The sequence below is a fragment of the Berghia stephanieae genome, chromosome 1, assembly GCF_034508935.2.
Source record: "Berghia stephanieae isolate SIO BIC M18660-M18661 chromosome 1, UCSD_Bste_1.3, whole genome shotgun sequence".
NCBI lineage: Eukaryota > Metazoa > Mollusca > Gastropoda > Nudibranchia > Aeolidiidae > Berghia > Berghia stephanieae.
Genome location: NC_088360.1, coordinates 105,372,088 through 105,389,587, shown reverse-complemented (window position 1 = coordinate 105,389,587; position 17,500 = coordinate 105,372,088). Strand labels below are relative to the sequence as shown.

At 37.1% G+C, this 17,500-nt stretch overlaps 1 protein-coding gene across 1 annotated transcript in view; it reads right to left on the bottom strand.

Moving 5' to 3' along the window:
* Nucleotides 1-10,972: 10,972 nt before the first annotated feature.
* Nucleotides 10,973-17,500, bottom strand: part of LOC144962660 (uncharacterized) — a 91,159-nt gene continuing 84,631 nt past the window's right edge. Inside the window, exon 2 of the mRNA XM_078895773.1 lies at nucleotides 10,973-13,055. Within this exon, the coding sequence (XP_078751899.1) occupies nucleotides 11,099-12,784 (1,686 nt within the window). The 5' untranslated portion in view covers nucleotides 12,785-13,055 and the 3' untranslated portion in view covers nucleotides 10,973-11,098. The remainder of the gene's footprint in view (nucleotides 13,056-17,500) is intronic.

The following is a 17,500-nucleotide window of genomic DNA, read 5'->3' as shown; positions in this document are numbered from 1 at the left end:
GCTTTGATATAATTTGTCTCCTCTATAATTTGTCTCATAGAAATGTAATAAATATGCCGGGGTAAAAGTAAAAGTAACCCGAGTAAACTACGGATATTGTCAGTGTTAGGGTTGAGTGAGTTAAGATTACAGGACGTAAAACAGCAAAGATGGATAGTCTTTATTGACAACCAGCACATAATATTTAGACTAGAAAATAAGATTCTATCACTCTGAGACCAGAACATTAATTAGACAATGTATGGATCCAGGGTTTTGAAGGCCTATGTATGGTCAGTATTATTATATGGCTGCGAAAGCTGGACAATTACAGAAGACATTAGAAAGAAACTAGAGGCAGCAGAAATGTGGTTTCTTAGAAGGATATTAAAATCTCATGGACAGAGAAGAAAACTAATGACGAAGTATTAGTGCAAGCTGAAACTAAAAGTTATTAATTCGTACAATAAGAAAAAGATAAATGCATTTTTTAGGGCACCTAAATCGACTTAAATGTATTGAACATCTTGCTCTCACAGGAAAGATAGAAGGTAAAAAGAGTAAAGGTAGACCAAGAAAAACATATTTGAATAGTTTAACAGCTGGGTGACAAAGAAATAGAAGAGTAATATTAGTTTTCTGAGGTTATCTGATCAGAAAGATGAATGGCGTACCATGATCACCGATGTCTGGCACAGACTTGGTACTTGAAGTACAAGAAGATGTATCCAGTCCTCCGGAGGAGTATTGTTTTTTTACACTTCACTTGAGAGTGGAACCAGGTTTTTGACATCACACTTTTGTTCCCTATTATGGACTTATGGATTACCGGTAATCAAGAGGTCTGAAGTTCGATCCCCTGTCGATGTAAGAAAAAAACCCCCAAAAAACAAAACAAAACAACGTGAGCTTTTTTATATGGTGCACTATCCACTTAACGTGCTTAAAGCGCTCTACAGGGGTCGCTGGCCAACAGCAACACTTAACATTTAGGATGAGACATGACGCCTGTTAGACGATATTATGCTTTTTTTCCCGACAACGACAACGCTGTTAACGGCCAGGTACTCATTTTACACCTGAGTACGGTGATAGAATGTGAATCAAGAGTCTGTTCCAAGGACTCAGCTATGTGCCGAGCGAGGCTAGAACCCAGGACCTTCCGCCGATCCAAAAGCGAGTGTCATACCACTAGACCACATAGCCGCACAATGTAGGCTGATTTTTGAGATGTTTTTTTTTTTTGCTGTTGTATTTTTTACTCTGCTTTGTCTGGCACTGTTTCATACGCACTTTTCAGATGTTTATCCTGCACCAGTGCCTGCTCTGTATTTGTTCACTTTCAAAATCAAAAACAAAATGTGTTAGAGTCTGGCACAACGTGTTCTTATTTGAAGGTCTGATAACCTAACACAATACGCTTCAACAGTCATGTCGTCACTTCCCTTGTAATGACGCATGGTAACTTAGTAACTGGCTCTAAACTATTGGAACAATGGCGGACGCTCTTATGAAATCTTTCTCCGACGAGCATAAAAGCGTATCCAGAGGGAAAAAAACCATTATAAATCTGATCATGTTTTGACTTTTACACATTCTGATTACAAGACATATGGAAAGTTCTAGCCAGCATGAAAAATAAAGGACCGATTTTCTTTGTTTAGAACCACGATGGCCGCCGTTGCTGGGCGACGTGACATCAGACTATTGAATCCAATTATGGGTTTAATTTTTGATTGTTGTAATGGACTTTATTTTTGCGTTGGTTCGAGAGTAAGTAAGCCGATTACAACGATGAGCCCATAACAATTTAGGTTGTCAGACCTGCTATCAAGTGCACGTCATTCTTGCAGTACCGTCAACTGGGACAACTTTCTTAACCCTCTCCGTACCACTTGCACCAAAATCGTCACATTTGTTACGACACGATATACATTTTCCTTATTCAGATTTATTTTGTACATCACAAACTTTGAATAATGATCTTTGTTTTATTAATAAGAACGCAGAATAAAGTTGTTTTGTAGAGAGTTTTTTTTTTTAGTTTAAAAAATTAATGTTTCAGCTTGATAAGCCTGCCATTTTGGGAAACTGCTGAAAATGATCGGTAAGGAAAGAGTTAAGGGGAAACGCTGCCTCTTTAATTTTGGACCAGTTCAAGTTCAACGTCTTTCTTTGCAAAAGGCGGATTGCCCATCACTGCAGATTTTATACAATTATGTGGTGACTTTCTCCATTAGAGTGGTATTGAGTTGTTATTTTGTACATCACAATCCAACAAGAGTATGTTTAGTTTTGTGGTCATTGTTTCCTTTGATAAAAAGTTGTCATTTGACCAGGATAATGACTACAACAAAGCTAGATGACTCAAAATGCTCCAAATTTACAAAGACAAAGTTACCCCTGAAGGCAAAGTTACCCCTGAAGGCAAAGTTACCCCTGAAAGCAAAGTTACCCCTGAAAGCAAAGTTACTCCTGAAGGCAAAGTTACCCCTAAAGCAAAGTTACCCCTGAAGGCAAAGTTACCCCCGAAGGCAAAGTTACCCCTGAAAGCAAAGTTACCCCTGAAGGCAAAGTTACCCCTGAAGGCAAAGTTACCCCAGTTGAGGGTACATTACACATTGAAAAATGCAGCATTTCTAATCCTTTGTTACTGCCCGTATCCCTACAAGAGAAGCTATCTACAAAATGAAGAGCGATTCATGGAGTGTCTATTCGTCCGTATGTACAGACTCATTTCGTAGAGTGTCTAGACCTACTTCAGTGCTTATTTAATCGAGGTGAAATAGGCGTTAAATAAGCACATTGAAACTGACGGAACAGGCCTTTGCCTTTTGAATAATAGTTTTTACTTCAGGGGTACAATTATTTGTGTGGTGCTTAGGATAGCTTTTGTAGTCGATTGATAGATTGAGAATGATGATGACGATGGCGATGATGACGACGACATTGTTGTTATTATTGTTGATGATGAAAATGATACTGAAGTTGAGGATTATGATGATAATGATGATGATGATGATGATGATGATGATGATGATGAAAATGATAATACCTGTAATAATAATAATAATATAATAATAATAATAATAATATAATAAAATAAAAATAATAATAATGATAATAATAATAATGATAATAATAACAATAATAATCATAATAATAATGATGATGATGATGATGATGAGATGATATGATAAATGATGATGAGATAATGAATGATATAATGATAATGATGATAATGATTATGATGATATGATGATGAGACGATATGGTGATATGATGAGATGATGATAATGATGATGATGATGATGATGATGATGAATGATCGAGGTATTGATATCACTTGACAGTGGCTATCAAATAATAAAAACAACAAATTATGGTATGCTTTGTAAACTTATTATTTATTCATTTACAACATTGTGATATCGGATTGACAATATTATTATAACAAAATCATTCATTAATTCATATCAATGTCAATTGTAAAGGGGCTTTTAATAATGTTACCGATGACACCGACGATAACAGAGACGATAAAAACAATAATGTCAAGGAATGGAATCAAAAATGAATGATCGATTCGACGTGGATATTTTATACAGGTCTGATAACCGAACTCAATTAGGGGCTCGTTTTAACATGTATGTGACCCTTCGCCTCAAAACGGTATTAAGTCGGGTTGGTTAAGATGTTGAAAATTGAATTTATAGCCAGAAATACCAGACTTGTGTTGAGTTTGTATGTTTTGTTGAGGAGAATGGATACCATATTTTAGAGTGCTAATGCCAACAATTTATATTTTTGACCTGTTTAACATTTAATTCGGCTTTGAAGCATATGGTTCGTTCCGACATAATGCCGTTTTGAGACGATGGGTAGCGTTGGTTTGAGTGTATTTCCATTACAACAAGGAGACCATAATAGTTTGGGTTATCAGACCTGCATATTAGTATACGTCGATCAGGACACAATGAAATGGAAAGAAGCTCTCGGAGCAATAAGTAAGAGGTTAATAGAAATGATTTGATACTTTATTAACAGCATTTGGAAATAGATAGAACCAGTAGGGATCGATACGTTGATATTTTAACGAGTTATATTATTATTATCATTAAATACAGAAACAATATTAGATTATTATCAGATAAATTATTGTGTTTGTTAGAAAGTGGCGGGAGAATAACCGTGAAATTGTGGGACTGTGTTGTACAAATATTGAATATACTTATACACATTTGCAACAAAACAAACCCCCCCCCCCCCCCCCAAAAAAAAAAAAAAAACCAATAAAAAAAAACTACAAAAAACAACAAACAAACAAACAAAAAAAAAAACCAAGAAGAAAAAAAAACAAGAGAAAAGAAAAAACCCAACAAAAGCAAAAAAACAAAAAAAAACAACAACAACAAAAAAAAACATAAAAACCCCAAAAACCCCCCGACAACAACAACAACAACAGCAACAACAACAACAGCAACAACAACAACAACAACAACAAGGTCGACAACAACAACAACAACAACAACAATGAAACAAAATATCAAAGACAACGATAAAAAAAAATCACACATGAAAAACAGAAACGAAAACAAAAACAATAAAACAAATAGATAAACATATAAGAAAATAATTAGAAAATATCATTTACATGTTTAGAAATTTTGGCACAAAAAATAATAATACGAGCAAGATATATAGATACGTAGTTTTATGGACTACGAAGAACAGAACTAATGTATCATTTAAAAATACAAAAGAAAGAAACATAAAGGAAAGAACAAAGAAGAAAAGAAAACAAACACTTCGACCCCCCCCCCTCTTCCAAAATATAAAAACAAACAAAAGCAAACAAAAATAAATAACAAATGAAACAAACAAACAAACAAAAAATATACAAACAAATACCTATTCAAGACTCGCCAATAATGGTTTCTGGCACTCTTGTTTTTTATTTATTTCTTTTTTTGAATGCCGATCGAGTTTGCAAAAATTATAACGTACTCATGAGTAACGAGTCTGAAATTCGCGAAATCCCAGGTTTGAGATTACTCTTTTGTTGTTGCCAATATGAGGGTCATTTTAATCGATCGATATTTGAAGGACGAGTGTTCTGGCCCAAATTTTAAATAGGACATGTTTTGTTTTCAGAGTACGGGAGAGTAATAGTAAAAGAGATAAGAAATAAGTATCTGAGCACCCCCCCCCCCCGATAGCTCAGTAGATAGAGCACTCGCTTCATATGCAAAGGGACAGAAACCAATTCCGGTTGATGTCGAGAATATATGAGAGAATAAACTCACTCAACCCTAACACCGACTATATCCGTAGTTTACCCGGATTACTTTTACCCCATGCCTAGTTATTACATTTTTATGAGACAAATTATAGGCGTAGTACCAAAGCTAATGTTTTCAGTTTTTACATGTTAATGATAGTTAAATAAAACTATGTACATGCTCATTTTTAATACATTTTTTTCCCAATTTTGAAAAGTAGCTAAAGTCTCTAGGATTGAGTGAGTTGACCAAAGTGTGAGTCATTTAAATCGATCGATAATTTAAAGGACGAGTTTTCTGGCCAAATTTATAATTACGCGTTTTTCCAGAGTACGACAGTTAGCTGGTTAAAAACGACAGGTTTTTCGACATCAGCTTCTCCGAATCTTCCAAATATGGGAATATAGCGAATAGATTAACTAAAAAGAATTAAAATAATAATAATAATAATAATAATAATAATAATAATAATAATAATAATAATAATAATAATAATAATAATAATAATAATAATAATAATAATAGTAATAATAATAATAATAATAATGATAATATAATAATAATAATAATAATAATAATAATAATAATAATAATAATAATAATAATAATAATAATAATAATAACAATAATAGTAATAATAATAATTCCATTATTCATCCCATAGGGGAAATTTGTCTCTGGGGTCTATTCCAAGAGAAGACTGTAATAACCCAGGCGTCAGCCGCAGTGCAGGGTACAAATTGAGCTAGGGCTGCATATATAATAGGATGGCTAATACAAATGATAAGAATCCACGTGTAATGAAATGGTAAGAAATATAAAAGGAAATAAATTGAAAACAAAGCAAAACAAAACAGGCAAATGAAAAACAGAAAAAAGACAAAACAATAACAAATGACAATAATAACCCCCCCCCCCCAAAAAAAAAAAAACAACAACAAAACAAAACAAAACAAACAAACAACAAAAACCAACAAACCACCCAAATTAACCCCCCCCCCCCAATAAAAAAAATCAAAAACAAACAAAAAACCCCAAACCCCCCCCCCCAAAAAAATACAAAAAAACAACAAACAAACAAACACGACACTACAAATAAATGACCTACAAAACCCTTGTTCATAATAAATATGACCACACAATCACAGAATATGCTTTAGTAGTAGGCTACATTATTCTTTATCAATGAATTACATTAACTCTCTCCTTACCAACTATTGGAAAATCATCACATTCGTTACGATACAGCCAACATTTTTCTTATTCAAATTTCTTTTGTACATCAAAACATTTAAAGAAAATGAACACTGTGTTCTAGATAGAGCATTTTTTACAAAACATAGACCGGTCTACTGTGTTTGAGTGATAAAAAATATCTTTTTGTGTTAGCTGGGTGTGAAGTTTTGGGGAAAATCCTGAAAATGGCTGGTAAGGAGAGAGTTAAAGACATTTTTTATAACAAGACTTAAACTTGAGAAAAGAATCTTAATTATTTTATTCTTTTTACGCAACAAAACAAGACACTTGGTATTTGGGGGGAAAAAGTTAATCACCGACGTATACATTATTTACCGGTCTGATAACCCAATTTATGTGGGCCAGGCTCATTGTTGTAATGGAAATACTCTCAAACCAACGCGAAATATTTTTCATTACAACAATGTTAAATCAAGCCCACCAAAATTTACATTGGGTTATCAGAACTGCAAATATACGTGTACGTCGTTAGTGACCAATCTCGTCAATCTGGTAATAATATATTATCGGAATGAACCAGGTGAAGAAAACAATGACGAATAAAGAGAAAATGTGATCAACCTTCTCAAACCGGTATTACGTCGGGATGAATTAATTGTACAGCATCATCCAGAAACTTGAAGTATTCCAAAACTAATGTCTGCGACGAATCTTTAAGAAATTCTAACTTAAATTGGGCTTTTATATAGCGCAATATCCACTAAACGTGCTCAAAGCGCTTTACAAGGGGCCCCTGTCCAACAGCAGAATTTAACATTTAGGACAAGACATGACGCCTGTAAGGCGATATTATAATTTTTTCGGACAGAGAGACAACGCTGTTAACGGCCAGGTACTCATTTTACACCTGAGTACGATGAGAGAATGTGAGTCAAGAGCCTTTTCCAAGGACTCAACTATGCGCCTAGCGAGGCTCGAACCTAGGACCTTCCGATCCGAAAGCGAGTGTCACATCACAAGACCACATAGCCGCATATTCTGGTCAAACACAATCTCAAATGAGGACCTGAGAGCGAGAGCTGAAGGGGAGTCTCTGGAGAGTCTAATTAAAAGGAGAAGATGGCAATGGTTGAGGTATGTCTGTCGCAGATCTGATGAAACACTGATAAGGAAGGCTCTGCGATGGACACCCCACGGAAAGAGGAAGCGAGACCGCCCCAAGGAGACTTGGAGACATACCATAGGGAGTGACCTAAAGCAGAGATGTCTGTCCCTCGAGATGGCCCCAAGAACTGCTGCTGACAGGACCATGTGGAGATCCCTTGCATCGCCTCAAGTGCCATCAGTCCCGGAGAGGATTGAGTGAGTGAGTGAGTGAGTGAATTGGAACATGAAAAGTGGATTTAGGAACTTTAGAATTATAAGAACAGACCAGATTATCCTTCAGAGCCATTAGGCCCATGGAGCCGGAGTATATCCCTGATTTTATAGCGTGAAATATTGACAATAGCAATTGCTTGCTATATTTTGGATAGGACGCTAGTCTATCGCAAAGTACTTTCCGCCAGATCTAACAGATCTAGGGGGGTCAGAAAAAAAATCTCGACTGCACCTTGAATCGATCTCGGTCCCTTTGAATCTGAGGCGAGTGTTCTACCAACTGAGCTAACCTGACTCCCACATCGACATTTACAAATTCAAAATCATTATTTGTGTTGGTATCAATATTTCTAATAATCAATTTTCAAAAATATAACATTATGTACCTTGTATTTTATTCTCCAAACATAACAATATATAAAATAGAAAGGACTTAAATTTAAGAAATTTCCTCAGCGTTGCGATTTTCAAACTTTGCTTTATCATCAGAGAGGAGAGGGTGAAGGGAGGGAGGGGGGGGGGGGGGGGAGAGATGTTGCTTAACTTTAATGGCGCTCACGACCATTAACGCAGACGGATAATTTAGGTTTTTAATGTACGAAGGCTCCCCGTAAGACCAATTACACCCGTAAATACTCGTTCCGATTGGAAAGGCCTATTACCAAACCACTCGAGACAAACTTGAGATCAGTTCAACATTTGAGTGGCCGAACACCACTATTTTTTAAAAAAGAGCTTTTATATAGCGCAATATCCACTAAACGTACTCAAAGCGCTTTACAAAGAGTCCCTGGCCAACAGCAACATTTAACATTTAGGACGGGCATGACGCCTGTTAGGCGATGTTACAATTTTTTTCGGACAGAGACAACGCTGTTAACGGCCAGATACTCATTTTACACCTGAGTACGGTAAGAGAATGCGAGTAAAGAGCCTTCTCCAAGGACTCAACTATGCTCCGAGCGACGCTCGAACCCAGGACCCTCCGATCCGAGAGCGAGTGTCATACCACTAGACCACATAGCCGCACACTGTTCACATCGGGGACAGGTTGAATTTGTACAAAATGTTATGGAAACAAATCATATAATTGTACTTATTATTTAAAAACACAGTTTATTATTTTCTAATAATTTGTGACCGAATGCCTCAAAACGGTATAATGTTGGGGTGAAAAAACAAATGACACCATTCCGCCGTAGTAATGTTAGATCGCGTCGCCTAACATTCCATGAGAGGCGAGAGGGGGGAGGGGCAGCGTGACTCATCAGTTCGGTCTTATCTTCGTTACCAAAAGGTTTCGAGTTCGATCACCCACCGCTGCTTTGTGTGGCATTTAGCAAGTCACCTCGTCCTAGCTCACTTTGCGGCGCTGCACAGCGGTTGACGCCTAGGTTATTCCAAGTCTTCCCTTGAAATAGACCAAAAAGACAAATTTCCCCCTTGGGTGATGAATAAAGGGAATTTTATTTATTTTATTTTATTTTATTTTAAATTTAAGAATATCGATAATCCATCACTCTATTGTCCACAAGGACCACCAATTTTGTCCACAGTGAGCAAATTGGGGGTTAATAATCTTGTCCAAGGAAAAAAAAAAGGAAAGGGCTTGAAGCGGAGCTCGAGCCCAAGGTCACAGTACAATGCCTTAATCACTCGGCCACTTCGCCCTCCCACCCCCTCCCCTCTCCCCATGTCGCCATACAGGGATTTTAAAGTTTAGTTCAACCAGAACTGTGAGATTTAAAATTGTTGTTCATATTTCTTTTTACATAACCCAAAATAAAACATAGAAAGTTGCACGAAGTCTTATACGATCATTCCGTAGAACTTAGGAATGTTTGACTCCATTCTGAGAACTTTATAACGATTTTTGATTCAATAAAACTTCTTGAAAACGAATTTCTGGCGCCAGAGTCAGCCTATAATGGAGTTAAAAGCATAATTTTCACTTATCATGGACAGGTTAGTGAGTTTTAAAGACATTATAATGTCTAACCAAGGAAGTCCTGAATAGGAAATGTGGAGGCAACAACTGGCAAAAAGACATTTGAAGGACGAGTTTTCTGGCCAAATTTTAAAATATGGGTTTTTCCCAAGTACGGCCGTAGAGCAAATATATTCAAATGGAAAATTAAGAACAGTAATACAGGCAGAAGTGCCAGGCAGCTCCAGCTAAATATCTTTCTGCCGACTATTAGGTTATTAAGTGACATAACTTATCTTTGCGTTTTTGTTATCATCTGCTCTCCGTAGAGCAAATATATTCAAATGGAAAATTAAGAACAGTAATACAGGCAGAAGTGCCAGGCAGCTCCAGAGACCGCTGACCACATGGTCCTCCACGAGACTTGCAGGTGGCTATGAAACAATTCTTAAGGCAGAGGGAGACTTCCAAAACAGGGTTGATGACAAATTTTTGGAGGTGTAACCATACGCTACTGCTACTACTACTACTACTACTACTACTACTACTACTACTACTACTACTACTACTACTACTACTACTACTACTACTACTACTACTACTACTACTACTACTACTACTACTACTACTACTACTACTACTACTGCTATTACTACTACTACTACAAAAAAAATTACTTTCATTCATCAACTCGCCCCAACCTTATACCAGTTATGAGACATACGATCACAGATAAGATTCCATCATTCAACATAATAACATAATGTATTTCAATGTTGTGTTTGTACACAGTTTGGATAAGAAAGAAACAAAAATGAATATTCCAGCTTGAAAAAAAAATAATGAACAAAATACCAAACATGGGAAGTTTTGGTCTCATAACCCATTTTCAGCTAATTACAAAAACACCCCCCCCCCAAAAAAAAAAACAACAAAAAACAAAAACAACAAACAAACAAACAAAAAACAAAAAAGAAACAAAAACAAATAAATAAATAAAACAAAAACAATAACAAAACAACAATTCATAAATATGTCATTTAAAAACCAAATAGACGGCAGACATATATAAAGGACGTGCTGAATATCTTTCTGCCGACTATTAGGTTATTAAGTGACATAACTTATCTTTGCGTTTTTGCTATCATCTGAAGAAGTGGTTTGAGGCCGAAACGTTCCGTTTTTGGAATTTTATTTTCTTCTTCTTTGTTTTTTTTTTAAGCTGTCATAATATTCATTTTTGTTTATGACGTTTTACAGTCAACAGCTTCAAGCAGCCTGGTATGAAGTTAAAATAAGACAGTGTTTCTCGGATTGAGAAATGAAGGCAGTGTTAAGATATAAGAACTTTTTTCAAGATTGGTCTTTGAGGCACGTTGCACTCGGCCCCGTGAGAATACGACCGAGGTCTAATACTACTGAGGAACACACTTGTACTCAAGGAACTTCCACTTTCCTCATCCGCCCAGTGCACGTGCAAATGGTCGTCCGTCTCTTGACCATTTTGTAACCGTGCATTCGCAGCAGCTTTTCGAGCTTTCTGACGCGCGCGCAGAGTTTGCGATTCGCTGACTGCTCGTCGGCGAGAGATTGGAGTGATACTATCATCTACGTCATCTTGCGAGTCTCGGGGCGAAAGTCTATCTTTATCACGAGACGATTTGTACAGAGGACATGTCTCCTCGTGAGCAGAATTTGAAACCATTTGACCCGTAGCTAATTCGGGTAGTAGGGCTCTGTCTTTGAGTTTTTCAGATTTGGATGCGTCTTTTGAGATCAATCGTGTAGGGGCTAAGGCTGTGTGGTTGGCGACTGGGGATAAAATGGGTGATTGGATGATTGAGGATGATGTTGTGTTGGATTTGGTAGTTATAGCTGGTTTTGAGGTCAATTTCCCATTGGACCAACTGTGACTGCGCTGCCTGTAAACACTGTCGTTATTTTGGCGTATCATCTCTTCCATACTACACGCCCGACTTTTTGGGGAGTAGGAGCGACGGACTAGAAGGCGATGGGGAGAGACGTCTGTTTTTGGAGATGACGACGCACTTTTCTTTAGTCCCAACATCCGGGATATCCGACTTCCGGAGTTGGGACTGACGGACCGACTGATTGGTGATGACTTTTCCGGAAGGCGAGAACCGATAGATCCTTTGTCCGAATCCGATGATGGTGATTTGTCTTTGACGCCGTTCATTCCTATCGGAATGGGCTGGGTCACAGGATCTGGACTGCTGTCGGAAATCCGATATTTGCAAGTACACAATTGTGACGTCACAACGCCGCAAACATCTTTGCTGGTATTAAGCTTCAGCTGCTGCTTTTTGAGAGGTTTGCCTCGTTTCCGAGCATTGTTGTCGATGACTCCGTCTTTTGTGATGATGTTGTGCCAATCGCGTTGGTCATAGATTCCAGTGGAGCAGTTGGCTCCCATTGTGTCGGTATCAGGATCACTCGGGTGATCTTTGTTTCCAATTAAAAAAGGCAATTTCACACCCAACGCACGATCAGACTGTGTTTCCTCACGTTCTCCTTCACTGTTATAAACCAAATCTCCGTTACAGTCAAAGATGTGTATAAGAGAAGGACTAACAAATCCAGAATGTGAAATTGGACTCCGTGTCAGGTTGTGACGAGCCTTGGATCTATAAATATCCTTTTCGTATGCTGAATCCGTTGATAGAGTTTTGTTAATGCCATGAACATAATTATTTCGTCTACAATGTATATGTATATCATCTTTAGATCTATATAACTTTGGTTTATCATTTGGAACTTCATCGTCTAAATCATGACACTCTTCCACATCGCTGTATTCAAAATCATCGTCGTAAGAGCATCCGTCCTTGTCCTCCTGAAGATATTCTCCAATGTTTTTCTCATTATTGATCTCATCAGATAAGATTGTATCGAGAACTTTCTGGAAATCTTCCGAACCATCAGGAACTTGTCTCCTGAGCCGAATGTGCTGACGTTGAGTAGTTGTGTTGTTGTAGGAGGAGGACATAGGACTGCTCATTGCAGACCGGGGAAATTTTCATTCCTTGGAAAAGAGATGAAAAATAACAAACACACTCGCGTGTATCTGGCACTACAGTTTTATTTTTTCAACTATTAAAAAAATTACGATTTAACGTAGTCCGAGTTGTCCGAGGTTTTGTCTTCAGAACGAATTGGAACTATCAAAATTGAAGTGGCTGTATGACTTGATTGATGTGATGTCGGGCTTTCTTGGCTTGCCAGATTGGACGAGCCGAGTTCCAAAATGAATAACTTTGAATTTTTTCAACCTGTGGAATAGAAATAATGAATATATTGTTACAAAAGGGAAAATTGGTTGAGATATCTCTGGGTTTTTTTTTCTGTATTTTTCTTTTGCTTGTTTTAATTTTGTTTTGTTTTTTAACCGAAATTTTCTATATTCTTTATGCAAGTATTCAGTAACGATCCAGTAGTACTTTTGTATTGATTATCACCCAGCCAGTCTCTATCCACGGTCACAATCAATTGACTTTGAAACAAGACGAGACCATACCATGTACAACTCGGCCATTGTTGCTATAATATATCAACATTGAAAATCAGGTAACTAGCACTTGTATACAACTTGAGCTTTTATATAGAGCAATATCCACTAAACGTGCTCAAAACGCTTTACAAAGGATCCCTGATCAACAACAATATGTAACATGAAGAACGAGACATGACGCCGCCTATTAGGCGATATTACAAATTTCTTTTCTGACTGTGACAACGCTGTTAACGCCCATGTACTCATTTTACACCTGAGTACGGTGAGAGAATGTGAGTATAGAGCCTTTTCCAAGGACTAAACTATGCGATGAGCAATGCTCGAACTCAGGACCTTCCGGTCCAAAAGCGAGTGTCATACCACTAGACCACATAAGATAAATATCTGAAAAAGTAAAGACTGATTTTTTGGGATGGTTTATTTTTTCATCGTATTTTTCTTTCTTACTTTGTCTGGCACTGTTTCATACACACTTTTTCAGATCATTAGCATTCTGTACTGCTATCTCTACACTACGGTGTAAATGGTGCTGCTCGAAACTCGAAGAAATAAATAACAATGTGAAATTGAATGTAAGTTTTAATTTAATATACGAAAACAGATATAATGGACGTTTGGGGTTTCCTCTTCATCAACAAAACGAGACGTCTACAGTATCTGTTTTCGTATATTGAATTGAAGCGTACATTCAATTTCACATAATTTATCTCTACACTACATGAAAAAAAAACAAAAAAACTAAAAAACCCCCCAAAAAACTTGAGCATTAATATAGCTCAAAGGGCTTTACAAGGGGTCCCTGACCAACAGCAACACGTAACATGTAGAACAGGACATGATGCCTGTTAGGCGATATTAAAATATTTTTCGTACAGAGACAACGCTGTTAACGGCCAGGTACTGATTTTAAACCTAAATACGGAGAGAGAATGTGAGTAAAGAGCCTTTTCCAAGGACTCAACTATGCGCCGAGCGAAGCAGGCTCGAACCCAGGACCTTCCGATCCGAAAGCGAGTGTCATACCACAAGACCACATAGCCACACGAAGATAATCAAAGGACCAGAGTACTTCTATTTCTTTGTGATTATTGTAGTCTTGATTACATTCGGCCTTGGAGAGGCCAAGAGAGACTTCATTATAGCCGTAGGCTACACTGACAAAACAGGATTTATGTGGTCTAGTGGTATGATATTCATTCGCTTTCGGATTGGAATGGGGTCCTGGGTTCGAACCCCCCTTGTTCTGTGCTAGTTGAGTCCTTGGAATAAAAGGCTCTTTACTAACATTCTCTCACCGTACTCAGGTGTAAAATGAGTACCTGACCGTTAACAGCGTTGTCTCTGTCCGAAAAAAATTGTACTAATAATATCGCCTAACAGGCGTCATGCCCCATCCTACGTGTTAAGTGTTGCTGTTATCCAAGCACCCCTTGTATAGGGATTTGAGCATGTTAATTGGATATTGCGCTGTATAAAAGCTCAATTAAAAAAACACTCTTTTCCTTTTGTCCATAAAAGAACATTTCATGTTTCGATATTTTGCTCGCCACCCTTTTGACAGAAGGCTAGTCTATCGTAAACCACGTTCCGCTAGATTAAAAAATAACCTGCCCACCTCATGCTTGCTACTATTTAGATAGGACGCTAGCGTATCGCAAATTACTTTCTACCAGATCTAACAGACCCAGCTACCCAATCACTGCTGGTTGGACAAGGGAGGGGGGGGGGGGGGGGGGGTCAGGAAAAAAAAAGTCTCGACATCACTCGCGAAAGATCTCGATCCCTTTACGTATTAAGCGAGTGGTCTACCAACTGAGCTATCGGGACCCCCATTCGATGCATAAGAGTTTGTCTTTTAAAATATCCCAACTGCCCCGAGAGGGATACCGGTTCCATTATTATATTATGTGAAGCGCGCAAGTGCTGTTCCAGCTGTGCTATCGGCATCCACATCGACAGATATAAACACCCCGAATTGTCAAGACGTCTTAAAGACGAGAGCGTCTCACTTCAAATTCTCTGTACGTTGAGAAAAATATAATCAAAGTATCAAAAGTCGTGACAAATATACTTGATTTTCAAATATCGATCGATTAAAATAACATCATTCGGTTTGACCTGGGGTGTGAGGTCCGGAAGCTGGCAGAAGACAGAAGTCACTGACTGGCGCTCCTTACTGTCGATCTTATGTGTTTATGAAACACCAATGAGGAATAAGTAAGAAATTAAGTAAGTAAGTAAGTAAGTAAGTAAGTAAGTAAGTAAGTAAGTATATAAGTAAGTAACAAAGTAAGTTGTGAGTAAGTAAGTAAGCAAGTTAGTAAGTAAGTAAGTAAGTTAGTTAGTATATAAGTAAGTAATTAAGTAAGTTAGTAAGTGAGTAAGTATGTAAGTAAGCAAGTAAGCACATGAGGAATAAGTAAGTAAGTAAGTAAGTATATGAGTAAGTAAGTAAATAAGTAAGTAAGTATATAAGTAAGTAAGTAAGTAAGTTAGTAAGTAAGTTAGTAAGTAAGTAAGTAAGTTAGTAAGTAAGTAGTATGTAAGTAAATATAAAGTAAGTAAATAGTAAGTTATAAGTATATAAGTAAGTTATAGTAAGTAAGTAGAGTAAGTAAGTAAGTAAGTAAGTAAGTAAGTAAGAGTGAGTAAAATGACCCTCATCTTGGCAAAAACGCTTAAATCTGGGACTTGGCTGAAGTCTTCCTTGATATCCAAGTTTTGAGATTATATATATTTTTTGTCAAGAGTAGAGTCCTCTGAATCAATCAATATTTGAAGGTCGAGTTTTCTGGCCAAACAATTCGATTCACGTTGTTTTTTTTTCAGAGCACGGACGAAAAAGGTCTTGAGTCGATGACTTTTTGATAGCTGGTGTTTATCTTTGCCCGATATAATATGATTTTGTACCCCCCCCCCTCCCCTATAAATAACAACAACTACTCGATAGAAGAAGAAGAAAAGGAAGAAAAGAAGAAGAAGGAAGAAGAAGAAGAAGAAGAAAGAAAGAAGAAGAAGAAGAAAGAAGAAGAAGAGAAGAAGAAGAAGAAGAAGAAGAAGGAGAGAAGAAGAAGAAGAGAAGAAGAAGGAAAAGAAGAAGAAGAGAAGAAGAAGAAGAAGAAGAGAAGAAGAAGAAGAAAAGAAGAAGAAGAAGAAGAAGAAGAAGAAGAAGAAGAAGAAGAAGAAGAAGAAGAGAAGAAGAAGAAGAAGAAGAAGAAGAAGAAGAAAAGAAGAAAAGAAAGAAGAAGAAGAAGAAGAAGAAGAGAAGAAAAGAAGAAAAGAAAGAAGAAGAAGAAGAAGAAGAAGAGAAGAAGAAAAGAAGAAGAAGAAGAAGAAGAAGAAGAAGAAGAAAGAAGAAGAAGAAGAAGAAGAAGAAGAAGAAGAAGAAAGAAGAAGAAGAAGAAGAAGAAGAAGAAGAAGAAGAAGAAGAGAAGAAGAAGAAGAAGAAGAAGAAGAAGAAGAGAAGAAGAGAGAAGAAGAAGAAGAAGAAGAAGAAGAGAAGAAGAAGAAGAAGAAGAAGAAGAAGAAGAAGAGGAAGAAGAAGAAGAAGAAGAAGAAGAAGAAGAAGAAGAAGAAAGAAGAAGAAGAAGAAGAAGAAGAAGAAGAAGAAGAAGAAAAAGGGAAGAAGAAGAAGAAGAAGAAAAAGAAGGAAGAAGAAGAGGAGAGAGGAAGAAGAAGAAGAAGAGAAGGAGAAGAAGAAGAAGAAAAGAAGAAAGAAGAAGAAGAAGAAGAAGAAGAAGAAGAAGAAGAAGAAGAAGAAAGAAGAAGAAGAAGAAGAAGAAAGAAGAAGAAGAAGAAAGAAGAAGAAGAAGAAGAAGAGAAGAAGAAGAAGAAGAAGAGAAGAAGAAGAAGAAGAAGAAGAAGAAGAAGAGAAGAAGAAGAAGAAGAAGAGAAGAAGAGAAGAAGAAAGAAGAAGAAGAAGAAGAAGAAGAAGAATGTCAAACTGGATGCCAAAACATTAATCTTTCAGTATACGGAGTAATGTGCTCTGATCAAATTAAAGAAAAAATGTGTTTTGTAAGAGCAAACACGAGCATGGTATCGGAGCAGGGTTTTTTATTGATCTCAGTGAAAGCTGACTCTTCCTTCAAAAGACACTGTATGGATTGGTGTATAATCAAAAGACCCGAACCTTCAGATTTAATTAAATTAAATCAACGCCGAGGTTATTGACCAAGCAAACACACACACACCCACACACAC